This window comes from Pyrus communis, chromosome 8 (assembly GCF_963583255.1).
Source record: "Pyrus communis chromosome 8, drPyrComm1.1, whole genome shotgun sequence".
In the NCBI taxonomy this organism is placed as follows: domain Eukaryota; kingdom Viridiplantae; phylum Streptophyta; class Magnoliopsida; order Rosales; family Rosaceae; genus Pyrus; species Pyrus communis.
In genome coordinates, this window is record NC_084810.1 from 1393550 (window position 1) to 1410584 (window position 17035).

The window sequence follows — 17035 nt, forward strand, 5'->3', positions numbered from 1 at the left end:
ACACTAAAAAATCAATTATGGTACTATTCACTTTACTCTTTATTTTGTCATTTTCGTTAAAACTCAAAATTGTCAAACTATTTTCATTAGTTTTCTCTTAATTTAATCAATTAATTTTGTTTTTTCATGTGGAAGCCAAAAAGGAAGCTCAAGGCTAACAATCAAAGGTGAACTTTTTCTCCAAAGAATGGTTGTTCAATGACTGAATTTTCCTTACTAAGAAAGTGATATTATCGTTAGGTTTCTCTTGGTATATGTTTTTCCTACCAAAAAAATAAATTTCAAAAAATATTAAATATCCGCTGAGATTTATTGGTCCGACAAATTTTCAGATTTTCGGCTAAAATTAATAAGAGCAAATAATCAATTGAATATTGGAAATTGTCATAAAGCTTGGATTTTTTTTCCCGAAATGGCCATTAATCGGACCATAAAATTGATTAATTTAGAAGTAAAAAAAAAAAAAAAAAAAAAAAAATCAAATGATTATAAAAAGAAAGAAAATTAAAAGATTTACTGGCGGCCACCTTGAGCAGACCAGCCACCAGACCACATGTTCCACACCTACATCAGCACATCTTATCTTCTCTCTGGTGTTTATCTGATCATTTTTCCTCTTATTCTTACATGATTATGATATTTCAATCTAATTTTAACTTGACTAATTTTGAGGATGAGTTTTGGTATAACGGAAATATTATTTATTTATGACAAAAAAGTTACGGGTTTGAGTAGTAGAAACAGCTTATTTGCAAAACAAAAGTAAGGCTGCGTACGAGAGACGTCTTTTCCCAACTCTCGTAAAATGAGAAATTTCGTTAGCCTAAGAGCGCCCTTAACTTGATCAATTTTAAAATGAATCTAAATTTAAATGAGAGGAGATTCTAAACTTAAATGCAGACAAAAAACACACTGCTCTATCCAGCTTAACTATTTAGTTGCTTAGACGACAAAGACTCGTTTGGATACGGCATGATATTCGGTTTTATTTTTTTACTTGCGCGGTGATTTTACTGTCTGCATTGTCTGGCATGCAATTGGTAGCAAAGCTTTTGAGGAAGTAAATTTGTAACCACTTGGAACACTACTGTCAATGTGAAGCAGTGCCTAACTTGACATCCCTTCTGGCTCGTTGAAATCTCTCTCTCTCTACCTAATAAGAAAGAGAACTTTCATGGTTTCCATTATTTCATACTTAATGCTCACACTTCCCATCTCATTGAATCTTAGTTTGTTCGCTATTTATACAAGCTCTTCGAAGCCGTTCGAGTTAAAGTTTTGTCAGCAGCCTTGTTGTTAACCTTGTTGCCCAATTCCATCTATATAACTCAGGCAGGCATGGCAACCAAGGAGGATGTGGAGAGTGATGCGCAGGAGGGAGTACGAGCGCCGCTCATGGCGAACGTAGCGGGATCAGCTAGTGGAAGCGGGGGAGGGAACCTGTGGATGGTTTATCTCAGCACATTTGTTGCAATTTGTGGCTCTTATGAGTTTGGATGCTGTGTAAGTGATTGTTGTGCGTTTTTTTTAGCTTTTTATTGAGATTTTAGAGAGACGGGCCAATGGTTCACTGAAAAATTGTGATGTTTAGATAGTTTATCTAACACTCTTGTATTGCTTTCAGGCCGGTTATTCTTCGCCTACTCAGTCCGCAATCCAGGAAGATCTCAGTTTATCATTATCTGAGGTATGGAAGTGATTAAAACATCTATAACTCATCCAAGCTGTTTAGTTTGAATGGTTAAATTACGAGTCAAAATCCATATCTGCAGTGAGATATGAAGGACGGGACGAACTTTCTTACATCTGGGACACCATGGTAGCGGTTGGATATCCCGAGCCAGTGAACTTCCATGTGCTTCAACTTTTTCATGTAACAGTTGTGTTACTGCCTTGGGATATACAACCACCATGGCGTCCCAGGTGCGTTTCGCATTGTCTGCCGAGCCGGCAATACAGGCGAAGAAGACCTACATAGCGTGCGTGAATAGTTTCAGATTCAAGAAACAAAGCGTAAAAATTAGTATCTAATATGATTTAGAGATTTGACAGTACAGTGGGAGAAATTTCTCGAAGCAATTCGATTATACTTTCAGCACAATGCTTTTGCAAATTTTCTTTCGGTTAACCTGCTGGTTTTTGCTTTGTATGCAGTATTCAGTGTTTGGTTCCATTTTGACATTTGGTGCAATGGTAGGAGCTATCACTATTGGACCTATCGCTGATTTTCTTGGCCGAAAAGGGGTATGAATTCAAAATTCGTGTTCAGAACTTTTAGCGCTAAACTTGTGCTGTTTTAATTGGTGTTCTATTTGCTATCTAACGATATCTTCACTGTAAAATTGTATGCAGGCCTTAAGAGTGTCATGTGCTTTCTGTGTTGCAGGTTGGCTTGCTATTTACTTCTCCAAGGTTTGTATCATTTTGCACTGGAATTTCTCTGTGCTTTTAGATACTGAGCAAATGTTCTACTCTGAAATTTGAGCTTATTCGTGTTCATCATTTTTCTCCATTGAAGGCTGCTTGGTTGTTGGACATTGGGAGACTGCTAACTGGATACGGAATGGGAGCTTTTTCGTACGTGGTGAGTTATTACCTCCTCTATAACTCGAGTATTATGTTCCTGACAAGTTATTAACCAAGTGTGATGTGTTATTGGATGAATGATAATTAAGGTACCTATTTTCGTAGCTGAAATTGCACCCAAAAATCTTCGAGGAAGATTAACTGCTGCAAATCAGGTAAATATGTAACAAGAAACGCGATCCTTGAAGCTAGTTAGTAACAATATTTTTTGAGTTTGTTTGGATCTTATCTAACTTTTTCATTTGCTCATCGTATAGTTAATGATCGTAACTGGAGTGTCTGCTTCCTTCATAATCGGGGTAGTAGTGAGTTGGCGGACATTAGCATTAATCGGTGAGTTATTTTAGACAAACTGTGCTGCATTTGAATACCCTATGTTATCAAATACAGTAGCAGAGAGGGCTCATTTGTATGGTGCTCGCAGGACTTATTCCCTGCGCTGTGACACTTCTTGGTCTCTTTTTCATTCCTGAGTCTCCAAGATGGTTGGTAAGAACTTCGCTTTTGCTTCTGCATTTACTTAAGTTAGCAACATTAGACGCAGTGAAGACATCGATTACAGCTTCATCATCAATGCAGGCAAAGACAGGACGCCATCAAGATTTTGAAGATGCGCTACAGAAACTGCGCGGCAAAGATGCTGACATATCTGAGGAAGCAGAAGAAATCCAGGATTATATTGCAACTCTTGACTTGCTTCCTAAAGCCAAATTTCTGGATTTGTTTCAAAGGAGATACTGGAGCTCACTCATTGTAATGGCTTCTCTATACATCGCTTGTACTGACAGTTTTGTTATCTTTCCTTCTCTTCCGAGTATAACTTTATTTTGCTAACAAATTTTGTTCGATCAGATCGGAGTTGGGCTGATGTTCTGTCAGCAACTGGGAGGAATCAACGGGGTCTGTTTCTATGTGAGCGATATTTTTGAACAAGCAGGTATGAAGACCCCGCTTTAATCTCTTTTTTTTGGTATTTAAAGCAGATAATCTTGTTCTGCAGTTGAAATGTAAACGTTCTATTTCTCAGGATTTTCCTCCAGCATTGGAACTATAACTTATGCTATCCTTCAGGTTCGAAAGTGCTACCATGAGAGCTCTTGAATTTGTTTTATTTTTTCTCCATTTGGTGCATCTTGACGCGGTTCTGTTTGACAGGTTATAGTTACCGGCATTGCTGCAGGCGTGATGGATAAAGCTGGACGCAAGCCTCTAATTTTGGTAAACTAGTGCACAGCTTTAGCTCTAAGAATGTTCCGAGACAAATTCCAATTTGTATCAGAAGGTTTAATTTTTCCTTTATATTCTAGGTCTCTGCAACCGGGTTGGTGCTTGGCTGTCTCTTGACGGCAGTTTCATTCTTTCTGAAGGTAATCCTCAAACGTTGACCCTAACATCTTTCGGTTTAAGGTTATCCAACATAAGTCTGACAAGAGATCGCTCTTTTTGTGGACCAGGTTCATGAATTGGCACTCGACGCAGTTCCCATACTTGCTGTAACCGGCATACTGGTACTTCATTACCTTTGTGGCGACATGTTTCCCACTCGCATCTCTCTTTTGAAATCAAGCTTTTGTTTCTTCTCCTTGAATCTTTAACCATTCGTTTATGGATTCAGCTCTACATAGGAGCCTTTTCGATAGGAATGGGAGCAGTTCCTTGGGTTGTGATGTCCGAGGTATAGGAAATGCATACAGTTTACTCATTTATCCGTCCATGATTGCGTTGATCATGTCACCTATCTAAACAAATTTACTGTCTGCTGCAGATATTCCCGATAAACATTAAAGGGCAGGCCGGAAGCTTAGCAACGCTGGTGAATTGGCTCTGCGCATGGTTGTGTTCCTACACTTTCAACTATCTTATGAGTTGGAGCTCCTACGGTAACTACATTTTCCTTTCTTGTTACAGAAGCCAACTCTTTTGGAAGCTAAAAGTTCATGCTTAAGGATTTGCAGTTTTGTAGAGCTGATGATTTACTCGCGCGCGATTTTCAGGTACCTTCATTCTCTACGCCGGAATCAACGCTCTGGCGATTTTGTTCGTGGTGGCGCTGGTGCCCGAAACGAAGGGGAAGACCCTGGAACAGATCCAGGCAGCCATGAATAAATAGAACTGAAGCAAGAACTGAAGAGCATTCTTTTTAGAAGTTAAATCCTCATTGAAAATATTTTGGCAGCTCAATTCAGAAAGATGGAAAATCTTTGAAGATGCTTCAAATTAAAACCACAAAATTATTGTACTGCTATTTTTACGATGATTAATTAAGTTTTTATTTATTGACTTAAATCGGGCATAGGCATGAGCTAGAGGGAGGTTGGACCTCAAGCACCAAACCTACCAAAATTTATTACAAAGGAAAAGAGAAAAGTACAAAGAAGGGGGACATGCAGCTAAAATTTCGGAGGAAGATTGAAACAACCTACATGAAACGATAGTTAGGCATGTCCAATCAATCACGATGACAGTTTTGTTTGTTTCCTTCTGGTAACACCTGTCAACAGTGATGTTTTGGTGTGTCACGATGCGGGGGTTAATGCATGTCATGGCTTGTCTTGACACGATAACCTTCGCATCGTGGCACGACGGAACATTATTGTTTGTCGCGACCGCGAATTGTCGGTAGAATGCATGTCATAACATGCCACGCATTATGTCGACAATTCACGAGTCTTGTTATGGCGTGACACAATGCGGGGGTTAGTGTGTCATGACAAGTCATTACACACCATGCATTTTTCTAACATTTTGCCTACTATTTTAGAATAATTTTTTTTTTTAAGAAAAAAAAAAGGGTTAAAGTACAAAAAACTACCTCAACTATTAGTGTCACGACACTTTCATACCTCATCTTTTAAAATTAACAATGTCATACCTCATCTTACGAATTTGTGCCAATGTTATACCTTCCGTTAGCTTAGCGTGAATTTCTTAGTTAAATGATGACGTGACTTGATTCGGTGCCCACTTTCTATTAAAAAAAGTAATAAAATATTATTAAAAACTAAAAAAAAATCATTTAATATTTTTTAAAAATATTAAAATAATAAAACAAAGTAAACAAAAAAAAAAAAAAAAATCATTTCGTCCCTTTCCCTCGCTCCCTCCCCTATCTACCTGCTGCAAGCCTGCAACCCAGAAAACCCTCCCCCATCTACCTGCTGCAAGCTTGCAACCCAAAAAAAAAAAAAAAAAAAAAAAAAAACCTTCATCCCTTCCCACCCTCCGCCGCCCCCCCCCCAACCCCCAGCGTCCTTATTTCTTCTTCCCCATCCCCCCCTCCCCTCTTCTCCCCCACCCAAGCCCCTACCCCCCCCCCCCCCCAACCCCCAGCGTCCTTATTTCTTCTTCCCCATCCCCCCCTCCCCTCTTCTCCCCCACCCAAGCCCCTACCTGCAACCCAGAAAAAAAAAAAAAAAAATCCTAGTTCGTCTTCCCCTCGCATCCACCATCTGCACCCACCCTTGCACCCACCCCTCACGGAATCGGCCTGGCGAACGGGATTTGGGTTTTTTTTTTCTTCTTCTTCTTCTTCCTCCTCCTTCCTTTTCTTTTTGGGTTGCAGGGGGTTGGATTGTTTTTCGGGGGGTGGGGGGGGGGGGGGGGAAGGGGGCGAACTGGGTTGGGGGTTGGGGGTTGACGGGTTTTCAAATATTTTTATTTATTTTTGGTTGAAAATTACGCAGGGAAGAAGAAGATGGGGAGAGAGAGTCTTCTTCTTCGGGGGGGGGGGGGGGGGTTGGGGTTAATGGGTTTTCAAATTTTTTTTTCTTTTTTTTTTTTTTTGGTTGAAAATTACTCAGGGAAGAAGAAGATGGGGAAAGAGAGAAGGGGGGAGGGGGGTGGATGGGACGAAAGGTTTTGATTTATTTTTTTGTTTTTTAACTTTTCTTTATTATTTTAATATTTAAAAATATTAAATGATTTTTTTTAATTTTTTTTATTATTTATTTAATAGAAAGTGGGGTCTAGATCAAGCCACGTCAGCATTTAACTGAAAAATTAACGGCAGGCTAACGGAAGGTATAACATTGGCACAAATTCGTAAGATGAGGTATGACATTGTCAATTTTAAAAGATGAGGTATGAAAGTGTCATGACATCAATAGTTGAGGTAGTTTTTTGTACTTTACCCAAAAAAAAATCTAGGAAATATATGAAGTGTTCTTAACGGTAATAACCTTCATAAATATGTAGCTCAGGTAATGAACATGTTCTTACCGGTAATCATCTGTGTAAATTTTCAGCTCAGATATTGAACGTCTTCTTACCGATAAGAATCTATGCAAATAAAAGATGCATGTTATGACATGCTAACCCTCACATCATGACACGCCAAAACATCGTTGTTGGCATATGATGACATGTCATGGCATGCATTTTGCTGACGTTTTGCGCGTTTGGCATGGCTTGTCTTGACACAGTAACCCTCGCATCATGGCATGCCGAAACATCGTTGTTGGCCTCGACGTGACAAACTTAGCGATTTGTCAGCAGAATGCATGTCATGACACGCCATGCATTCTCTCTATAAACCCTAATGCTCTACTTGGTTTCTCAGAAAATTTAGGTAATTGAAACTAAGAATTTGGAGAGGAGAGAAAGAGCGAGTGGCGGAGCCGGTTTATCGGATGAGAATTTGGAAAGCCAACAAGTCGTTAAGGTAAAGCTGAGGAAGGTGAACCACACGCCAAAACATCGTTGTTGGCATGCGATGACATGTCATGGCATGCATTTTGCCGACGTTTTGTGCTCTTAGCATGGCTTGTCTTGACACGGTAACCCTCGCATCGTGGCACATCAGACATTGTTGTTGGGCACGACATGACAAGCGTCACGAATTGTTGGTATAATGCATGTCATGACACGCCATGCATTCTCTCTATAAACTTTAATGCTCCCCTTGGTTTCTCGGAAAATTTAAGAATTTCAAACTAAGAATTTGGAGAGGAGAGAAAGAGAGGCTTACGTACATGATCGGCGAGTGGCAGAGCCAGTTTATCGGAGGAGAATTTCAAAAGTGAACGATGTCGTTAAGGTAAAGCTGAGGAAGGTGAACTGCCATGCAGTTTTGATTTTTCCTATATGGGTAACGCCTGCCAACAATGATGTTTTGGCGTACCACGATGCGAGGGTTAGCGTGTCAAAGTGTTTGAAAATGCATGTCATGACTTGTCTTGACATGGTAGCCCTTGCATCGTGGCATGCCGGAACATCGATGTTGACCACAACATGACAAGCATTGCGAATTGTTGGCAGAATGCATGTCATGACACATCATGCATTCTATCGACAATTTACGAGGCTTGTCCCGATTGATGTAGTTTATTTCCCTAAGGCCCTTGAGCTTCCTCATGGCGTTGTGATTAAGTTATTTAAGCAGTTGGCTTCCAAGGTAATCTCATCTTTCAGTCAGCAATTAAACGAACTTTTCGGTTTTCAACAAAAAATTTGGTGGATTCCATAACTTGTTCTTCAAGAGCTTACGTTGGTATCCCTTGTTAGCTTCGTGATGCGTCCTAAAAGAAACAAAAACAAAATTACATGAACTTGCCAAGGCCATATCACATCGAAGGATGGAAGTCTAGCATAAGAACTTCAAATATCGTTAGCCCCTCCACCCATTGTCTATATTCGTTTTTAAGAAATAATAACATTCTAACATAGTATCAGAGCAGAGCAACTTATACATCTACGTGCCATGGCCAACAGCCCTACGCGCTCCGGCATTTCGCTGAAAAAATTATCCCCGTGTGACGCGCAAAAAGACGACAATACCTTGTCAAGTTTATAACTACTTGTCCTCAAGATTTGCTCACTTTTATCTCTTTGTTAGACACTTCAAATCAACAAAGCCAGTATCAGTGCAGATCAAAACTTTTACGAGTTCAGAAAAATAAAAAAAAAAGATGATGTTGCTGGATAAAGATTTACTGGTTTCCATTATTTGATTGTTTATTGATTACATAGTCCATCTCTTTTAATCGTTTCTCTTTTCCATTTGCACAAGTTCATCGCGACGTTTCGAGTTTGTAAAATTCAGGCAGACATGGCCATCAAAGAGAACGTAGAGAGGGATGTGCAGAAGGAGGAAGCAAGAGAGCCACTCATGAGGGTGGTGGAGAATAAAATGGACGGTGAAGATCGAAGCAGCAGAGGGGATCAATGGATGGTTTATCTCAGCACATTTGTTGCAGTTTGTGGCTCTTTTGAATTTGGATCCTGTGTAAGTGCTTAATTAATAGGGAAATTGACTGAAATGATCGTTTTACAAATATTGACAACATATCGATGAAATACTGAAAAGTACACATTTCAACAATTGGGATTTGTAAGAATTTTTTATCATTTCAGCCATTTTTCCTAATCAGTAGCATTTAGCTCTTCATTGGTGCCCAGAAAAATTTGGGATCTTTGGAAGGTAACTTCTGACACTCTTTTGTGGATTCCAGGTTGGTTATTCATCGCCGACTCAATCTGCCATCAGGGAAGATCTCAGTTTAACATTAGCAGAGGTATGAAAAGTGATCATAACATGTAGGAATACAAATACAATGAATGGTTCATGAGTTGAGATTGTTGAAGAAATCGCAAAGCCTTACATCGGAAAGTTGACAAAATAAATACAAATACAACGAATAGTTCTACTTCTAATTGTACCTAGATCTTTTGTGCATGATCTATACGCAGTTTTCAGTGTTTGGATCCATATTGACATTCGGCGCAATGATAGGTGCTATCACAATTGGTCCCATAACTGATTTTCTAGGCCGGAAAGGGGTACGAATTTGCAAAACTAACCTGAATACACTTGTTCAGAAACTAGTTCTGTTTCTACTGATATGTTCACTGTAAAATTGTATGCAGGCGTTGAGAGTTTCCTGTGCTTTCTGTGTTGTAGGTTGGCTCGCTATTTACTTCTCGAAGGTTCGTGTCATTTTACCTGCTCCGCAAATATTTGTCCTCCGATATTTGACCTTAATTTATGTTTTTCATCGTATTGTGATTGAAGGGAGTTTTGTCTCTGGACATTGGGAGACTGGCAAGTGGATATGGAATGGGAGCCTTTTCATACGTGGTGAGCTGTTACTCTCTTCTACATCTTGAGTATTTTCTGAGACCAAAAAATACATTTAAGTACCATATAGATAATAAGGTACTAACAGAGTTTGATGCAATATTGGGTGGTTGATAATAAGGTACCTGTTTTCGTAGCTGAAATCGCACCCAAACATCTTCGAGGAAGACTAACTGCTGTAAATCAGGTAAAAATGTAACAAGAAATGCAATCCCTGAAGCTAACTAGCGACAATACCGATCTTATTTCAACAACAGAATAATCAGTTTTGATGACATCTAACTTTGTCTGTTAATCGTTTATTTTTTTCAGTTAATGATCTGCGTTGGAGGGTCCATGTCGTTCATATTTGGGGTAGTAGTAAGTTGGAGGGATTTAGCATTAATCGGTGAATTGCTTAGACACACCGTGCTTAATCAGAAAACCCTGCGTTATCTAATACAGTAGCAGCTGGCTTATTTGTGTGGTGATTGCAGGAATTGTTCCATGTGCTGTGACCATTCTCGGCCTCTTTTTCATTCCCGAGTCTCCAAGATGGTTGGTAAGAAACCGATTTTCTTTTCTCTAATTATTTAGTGGTAACATTCAACCAAATGAAGACGAGGAATGTGACTTCATATTCAATGCAGGCAAAGACAGGACACCAGAAAGATTTCGAAGTTGCACTGCAGAAACTTCGTGGTAAAGATGCTGACATCTCTCACGAAGCAGCAGAAATCCAGGTTCTTTATCTCCTAACCTACATGAAAGTAGCATTCGGAAGATCGCATATATTAAGATAAGAAGTACCTTGACAGGATTATATAGCAACTCTTGAACGGCTCCCAAAAGCTAAATTACTGGATTTTTTTCAAAAGAGATACTTGCGGTCGATCATTGTAAGCTTCTTTTTGTATACTCGGATTTATGTTTTCTTGCCTTTAAGTTTAAGTAACTTTCCTTGACATTGCTTTTTTGTTTGATCAGATTGCGGTTGGGCTGATGGTCTGTCAACAATTGGGGGGAATTAACGGGGTCTGTTTCTACACCAGCAATATTTTTAAGCAAGCAGGTACAAAGGCCCTACTTAGAATTCTGACACTACTGTAATCTATGTTTTCAGTATCTATAATTTCACCGTATGCTTCTGTATCTTTTGTCTTGTTGAGTGCAAATTGAATGGCTTAAAGCAGATAATCTTGATCTATATGTTATATGGCAGGATTTTCGCCTAGTGTTGGAACCATATCCTTTGCTATCCTTCAGGTTCTAACCTCCTACTGTTACAGTACTTTGAATCTTTTAATTTCTCTCCATTGGAAGCATCTTGAATCGGTTTTGTTTTACAGGTTGTGGTTACTGGCATTGGTGCATCTGTGATGGATAAAGCCGGAAGAAAGCCTCTAATTCTGGTAAACTAGTGTACTGCTAGTTTTAATTCTAGGAATTTTCTGAGACTAATTCCTATTCATATTCGGAAGGTTAACTCTTCTCGATTTTTCTAGATTTCTGCATCAGGCTTGGTACTCGGATGTCACCTGACTGCCATTTCATTCTTTCTGAAGGTAACCCTCAACCGCTGACCCTAACACCTCCTTTCATCTAGCGATAATCTGACAAGAAAGCACTTCATGAACCAGGTTCATGACTTGGCACACAAGGCATCTCCCATACTTGCTGTAACCGGCATTCTGGTAAATCTTTAGCCTTATTGAAATACTTCATCCACACAGATCAGTCTCCTTTAGTATCGTGCTTTCGTTTATTGTACTTACGTTCTTTAACAACTAGTTTCCTGATTCAGGTCTATATAGGATCCTTTGCGATAGGAATGGGAGCAGTTCCTTGGGTCATTATGTCTGAGGTATATAAAATTTTCAAGATTTACCCTAATCTGTCCATACTTTACTGATCATCTCGCTAATCTAAATGAATTTCTATTGCCGCAGATATTCCCTATAAATATCAAGGGGCAGGCTGGGAGCTTAGCGACGTTGGTGAACTGGTTCGTTGCATGGTTGTGTTCCTACACGTTCAACTATCTTATGAGTTGGAGCTCCTACGGTAACTACATTTTCCTTTGCTACTATAAGGACTCTAGCAAGTTATTTGAACTGATAATTTACGTACGCGTGCGCGATTCTCAGGTACCTTCATTCTGTATGCAGCAATCAACGCTCTGGCCATAGTGTTTGTGGTTTCGATGGTACCTGAAACGAAGGGGAAAACCCTGGAACAAATCCAAGGAGCCATTAACTAGTAGAGAATAAAAGGAAGGAAATGAAGAGCATTCGTTGCAGTAAATTTCAGTGAAAATTTTGACAAATCAATGCAGCAACTTTGTAGATGAAATCTTCAAAGAAACAAAAAGAATATTGTATCTCTTTTTAAAGATAAATTTCATATCAATCCTTCCTCTCATATTTATCTGTGTGACTAGTGGCAGAGCTAGTTTGGGTTCAAAACTTGGCCGTTCTTGAAACCAATCCTTAGTTAAAATGCAAGTTAATCCTAGAAAAATACTTGAAGTGTTTCCTACAAAAAGCACTTTAGTTAAAATGCAAGTTATGTGCTTCTTCCAGGAAGCACTTGTGCTTTTGGAACCTAAAAATGTCTTCTCTAAAAGCGCTTTCAGTAATTTAAAACTAAGTCTCAAATGAGCTCTAATTAATTTTAACTTCGTTTTGCACACCGATTATGCCCATACATTCGTAACAACGAGTACCATAATCTTGGAAGACAAGTTTTTCTTTTGTTTTTTGTGGTAAGAGTTCACGAGATTCACTCTCTCTTGGAAATACTCTAAATATTAATCACTTACTAAACGTATGAGATTCACTTTCTCTTGCGTATATGCAATTATTATATATGCCTCACCCTGTTCATTTGGAAGTAGGTCCTCCTGACAGACTAACATCATGTTTTATTTAATGGAAAAGTATAACAAATTGAATTATATGAACTTATGATGGCACAACTTAACAAAGTGCCACTTTAATAGTATTTCAAGTTAATTACGCATTTTTTGTCTCTTTTCTAATACGTCAATCTACATGGTCGTGTAATTTCTCCGCCAAGAAAATGAATATAAAGGGAGTTGTCCTCAAATTGCAACATCTGGTAAACTACACGGTCAATTGGTAGAAGCGAAACTACATGACTAAAATGGAACTCGGAGCAAACTACAAGGACCCAAAAAGAAATTTGGCCTTATAATATAAGATGGTGCTATCCACACATCCTTTTTACCTCTCACACACTACTTGTTAATTTCTGTCTTTTAATCTTGTGTAATTCATTCGATCCACGGCTAAAAATTGAGATGAGTGTGTAAAAGATAAAAGGATGTGTGTGGATAGCACCACCCATATAATATTCCTGCCTTGTCAGCTTATACTTGAGTACAAGAATTGCTTACTTTTAAAGCTTTGTTAATTACTAAAAAAACAAGAGCATCAGTTACTCTTACACACCACTTGTTAATTTCTGTCTTTTAATTTTGTGTAATTCATTCGATCCACGGCTAAAAATTGAGAGGAGTGTGTAAAAGATAAAAGGATGTGTGTGGATAGCACCGTCCATATAATATTCCTGCCTTGTCAGCTTATACTTGAGTACAAGAATTGCTTACTTTTAAAGCTTTGTTAATTACTAAAAAACAAGAGCATCAGTTAGAGGGAGAGCATCAAAATTTCATAAGTTCAGAAAAAGATAAAAGAGTAAAAAGATGCTTTTGCATATAAATTCACATCCATTTTGTCCAAGAAGATAAAAATTTCATGGTTTCCATTCTTTCACAGTTTCTTGCTCACACAAACTGTTAAGGAATCTGCTCCACCAACTGCACAATTGGAATACAACCTGGAATCTGCTCCATCAACTGCTGCTCCACCAACTGCACAATTGGAATACAACCTGGACAGCAGACCTCATATGCTCTGATGTGTTGCAGCATGGGCACGTGGCTGCAATATTCCTGACAGCAGCATGGGCAGCAAGCATGTGTCTTTAGTTTAATATTCCTGACAGCAGCATGGGCAGCAAGCATGTGTCTTTAGTTTATTGCATATGTGTCTGTGTAAGATGTATATAAAACATCTGACTATTATTACAATAAGCAACACAGAAAACATATCTTTTGTATATGGTATCAGAGCCCAAAAACTCTAACGAGAAATTTTTTTTCTGATCCATCTCTTCCCTGTCTTCATCCATGGCCACTGACGCCTCTACAACCAACCCTCTACCAGACCTCAACTCCACTACTCCCACCTTGATCACCATAAACGCTACAGCCCAATTACCTGTGAAACTCACACCCACTAATTACCCATCCTGGCGTGCTCAGTTCAACGCCCTTCTTTACGGCTACGATCTCATGGGTTATGTGGATGGTTCTCATCTTTGCCCATCAACCACTCAAACCGTGCTTCGCACCTTTTGGATTCGGCAAGATCAACTCCTCCTTCATGCGATTCTTGCTTCCGTCTCCCCGCAGGTCATCTCCCTTATTGCCTCTGCCAAGACATCCAAGGAAGCTTGGGACAAGCTTCTTCATCTCTTTGCTAGCAAAGCCCGTGCCCGTGTTCTTGGTCTCAAAGAACGCCTTACTCTCCTGCGTCGTGAGAACAAGCCTGTCTCTGAGTATCTACAAGAAGTCCGGATTATTGCAGACGAGCTTGCCATCATTGATGTTCCCCTCTCTGATGATGATCTCCTCCTCTACATTCTTAATGGTGTTGGCTCGGACTTCAAGGAAATTGCTGCGGTAGTTCGCTCCCGCGACACCTCAATCTCTTTTGAAAACCTGCATGACAAACTGGTTGAACATGAAGCTGCTCTTAAGCGTGATGATACCACTGTTCTACCCCCAGTGATCACTGCCAATGTCACTCAGACATCTCGCTTCCACACCTCAAATCGTGGCTTCCGCTCTCACAACTCCAACTCCAACCGTGGGTCCTTTCTCTCTCGCAATCCTTCTCGTAGTTCCTTTGAGCACCCCCACACATCTTCCACTGCCACCAATTCTCGTGGTTCCTACAAGTCCATCCAACAATCCTTCACCGACAATGGTCGCCGCTCTACCAACATGAACAACACAGGTTATCGTGGTTTCTGTCAATGGTGTGGCACTCAAGGTCATAGTGCCAAACGCTGCCCTCAACTCCAATCTGGACCTTCCAGTCCGCTCGTGGCCAATCCTACCACCCATGGCCGGTCCACCTCTTCTCCAACATGGTTGCTTGATTCTGGTGCCTCTCACCATGTTACCTCTAATGTCAACACTCTCTCTGGTGCAGCCATATATGATGGTCCTGATGAAATAATTATTGGTAATGGTTCAGGTTTGGGTATCACACATGTCGGTTCAACCACTTTACCCTCCTCATCCTCCCAATCTTTCAGCTTATCAAACGTTCTATGCGTTCCTTCTATGAAAAAAGACATTATTTCTATCTCTAAATTTAATAAACAAAATAATACCTCTATTGAACTTTTTCCTGATTTCTTTCATGTCAAGGATCTGAGCACGGGGGCGGTTCTTCTTCGAGGCCCGAATAAGGATGATGTGTATGAGTGGTCTCCTAAATCTAAATCATTTCATCAACCACAAGCTATGGTGGGTGTGGTGGTCTCTCCCAACCTCTGGCATCGTCGTCTTGGTCATCCCAGCCATCAAACTCTCCAACAAGTCCTTCGTATGTCTTCCATTAATGTGTCTTCCAAGTTGTTCAAGTCTGTTTGTCATTCATGTCTATGTAATAAAAGCCATCGTCTCCCGTTTGGAACTTCGTCTCTCACCAGTCATGGTGCATTAGACCTCGTTTATAGTGATGTTTGGGGCCCTGCTCCATACTCTTCAATTGATGGTTTTTCTTACTATGTTATCTTTGTTGATCATTTTACAAAATATATATGGCTCTACCCTCTCAAAAAGAAATCTGATGTGTTTTCCACTTTTGTCACCTTCAAAGCACTAGTTGAAAATTACTTCAAAAGAAAAATCACTAGGTTATACACTGATGGTGGGGGTGAATTTATCAAACTCCAACATTTTCTCTCATCCAATGGCATCACCCATCTTCTTACACCACCTCACACTCCTCAACACAATGGAGTCGCCGAACGACGACATCGTCATATTGTTGAAACTGGTCTCACACTTCTTCATCAAGCTTCTTTACCTCTCACCTATTGGTCTTATGCCTTTAAAACAGCTACCTATCTTATCAACCGTATGCCCACTCCGATTCTTAATAATCTCTCCCCATTCACTCAACTATTTGATGAACAACCCAACTACTCCCGTCTTCGTACATTTGGGTGCTTGTGTTTTCCTTGGTTACGTCCTTACAATTCCAATAAATTACTCCCTCGTTCCCGCCCATGCCTCTTCCTTGGTTACTCATCTAATCAAAGTGCATTTCAGTGTCTTGATCTTTCCTCCCACAAAATTTTTATCTCTCGGCATGTTCAATTCGATGAGTCCACTTTTCCTCTTGCTAACCTCCCTTCCTCCACTCCCCATGTCACGGTTGATAACTCTCACACTTGGGTCTCTTCTCTTTCTCCAGTTACTCATGTTCCCGTCCACTTACCCACCAGGCCTGTTGAGTCGGCTGTTTCTTCTTCGCTGCCACCACACGTCACATCATCATCATCAGAATCTGCCCCTGTCTCAGAACCGTCACCATCCGCTGCACCTATATTCACCCCACCACATTCTCCAACCCAAACTGATCACGTCCAGCCACCTCCCCCCAACAACCCCGTTCGTACATACACTAGAAACCCTCATAGGACTGTTGTCACCTTTCCATCCTCTAACCCAACCTCCCCCAACCCCCCCGTACCTCCTGCGCTCCCCAATCATTCCATGATCACCCGTACCAAAGTCGGTATCCACAAACCCAATCCTCGGTATGCTATGACTGCTACTAAACATCCCATTCTCTCCTCAGTTGAACCGACATGTGTCTCTCAGGCTGTCAAGGATCCCCTTTGGCGACAAGCAATGTCCAATGAGTTCAATGCGTTAATTCGCAATGGTACATGGGAGCTCGTTCCTTCCCTTCCCTCTCAAAATCTTATTGGTTGTAAGTGGGTGTTTCGTATTAAACGGCATCCTGATGGCAATATTGACAGGTACAAGGCACGCTTAGTTGCCAAGGGTTTTCACCAACGTCCTGGTATTGATTTTTCAGATACTTTCAGTCCGGTGATCAAACCTACTACCATACGCATTGTTTTGCATCTTGCCGTGACTCATAAGTGGCCAATTCGTCAGTTGGACGTCAACAATGCTTTCCTTCATGGCACACTCCGTGAAAATGTCTATATGGTCCAACCACCTGGTTTTGTTGACTCCAATCATCCATCTCATGTGTGTAA

The 17035-nt window shown here is 40.2% G+C and overlaps 2 protein-coding genes across 3 annotated transcripts; both read left to right on the forward strand.

Moving 5' to 3' along the window:
* Positions 1–1089: 1089 nt before the first annotated feature.
* On the forward strand, positions 1090–4866 carry LOC137742533 (sugar transporter ERD6-like 7). The gene is made up of 17 exons (XM_068482426.1): positions 1090–1503; positions 1625–1687; positions 2155–2244; positions 2353–2412; positions 2519–2584; positions 2676–2741; positions 2844–2919; positions 3011–3075; positions 3166–3339; positions 3439–3523; positions 3614–3657; positions 3742–3804; positions 3894–3953; positions 4041–4094; positions 4202–4261; positions 4352–4466; positions 4581–4866. The coding sequence occupies exons 1-17, from the start codon at positions 1339–1341 to the stop codon at positions 4694–4696; spliced, it is 1422 nt and encodes a 473-aa protein (XP_068338527.1). The 5' UTR covers positions 1090–1338; the 3' UTR covers positions 4697–4866.
* Positions 4867–8406: 3540 nt separating this feature from the next.
* Positions 8407–12061, forward strand: LOC137741878 (sugar transporter ERD6-like 7). Of its 2 annotated transcripts, none has more exons than XM_068481579.1 (18): positions 8407–8809; positions 9036–9098; positions 9274–9363; positions 9451–9510; positions 9596–9661; positions 9783–9848; positions 9974–10049; positions 10138–10202; positions 10291–10383; positions 10459–10539; positions 10628–10712; positions 10863–10906; positions 10990–11052; positions 11146–11205; positions 11281–11334; positions 11445–11504; positions 11590–11704; positions 11788–12061. In XM_068481579.1, exons 1-18 carry the CDS (start codon positions 8633–8635, stop codon positions 11898–11900), a joined length of 1431 nt encoding a protein of 476 aa, XP_068337680.1. In that variant the 5' UTR covers positions 8407–8632; the 3' UTR covers positions 11901–12061. The 2 variants fall into 2 exon arrangements, with proteins under 2 accessions (XP_068337680.1, XP_068337681.1); XM_068481580.1 differs by having other exon boundaries at positions 11809–12061.
* Positions 12062–17035: the final 4974 nt, after the last annotated feature.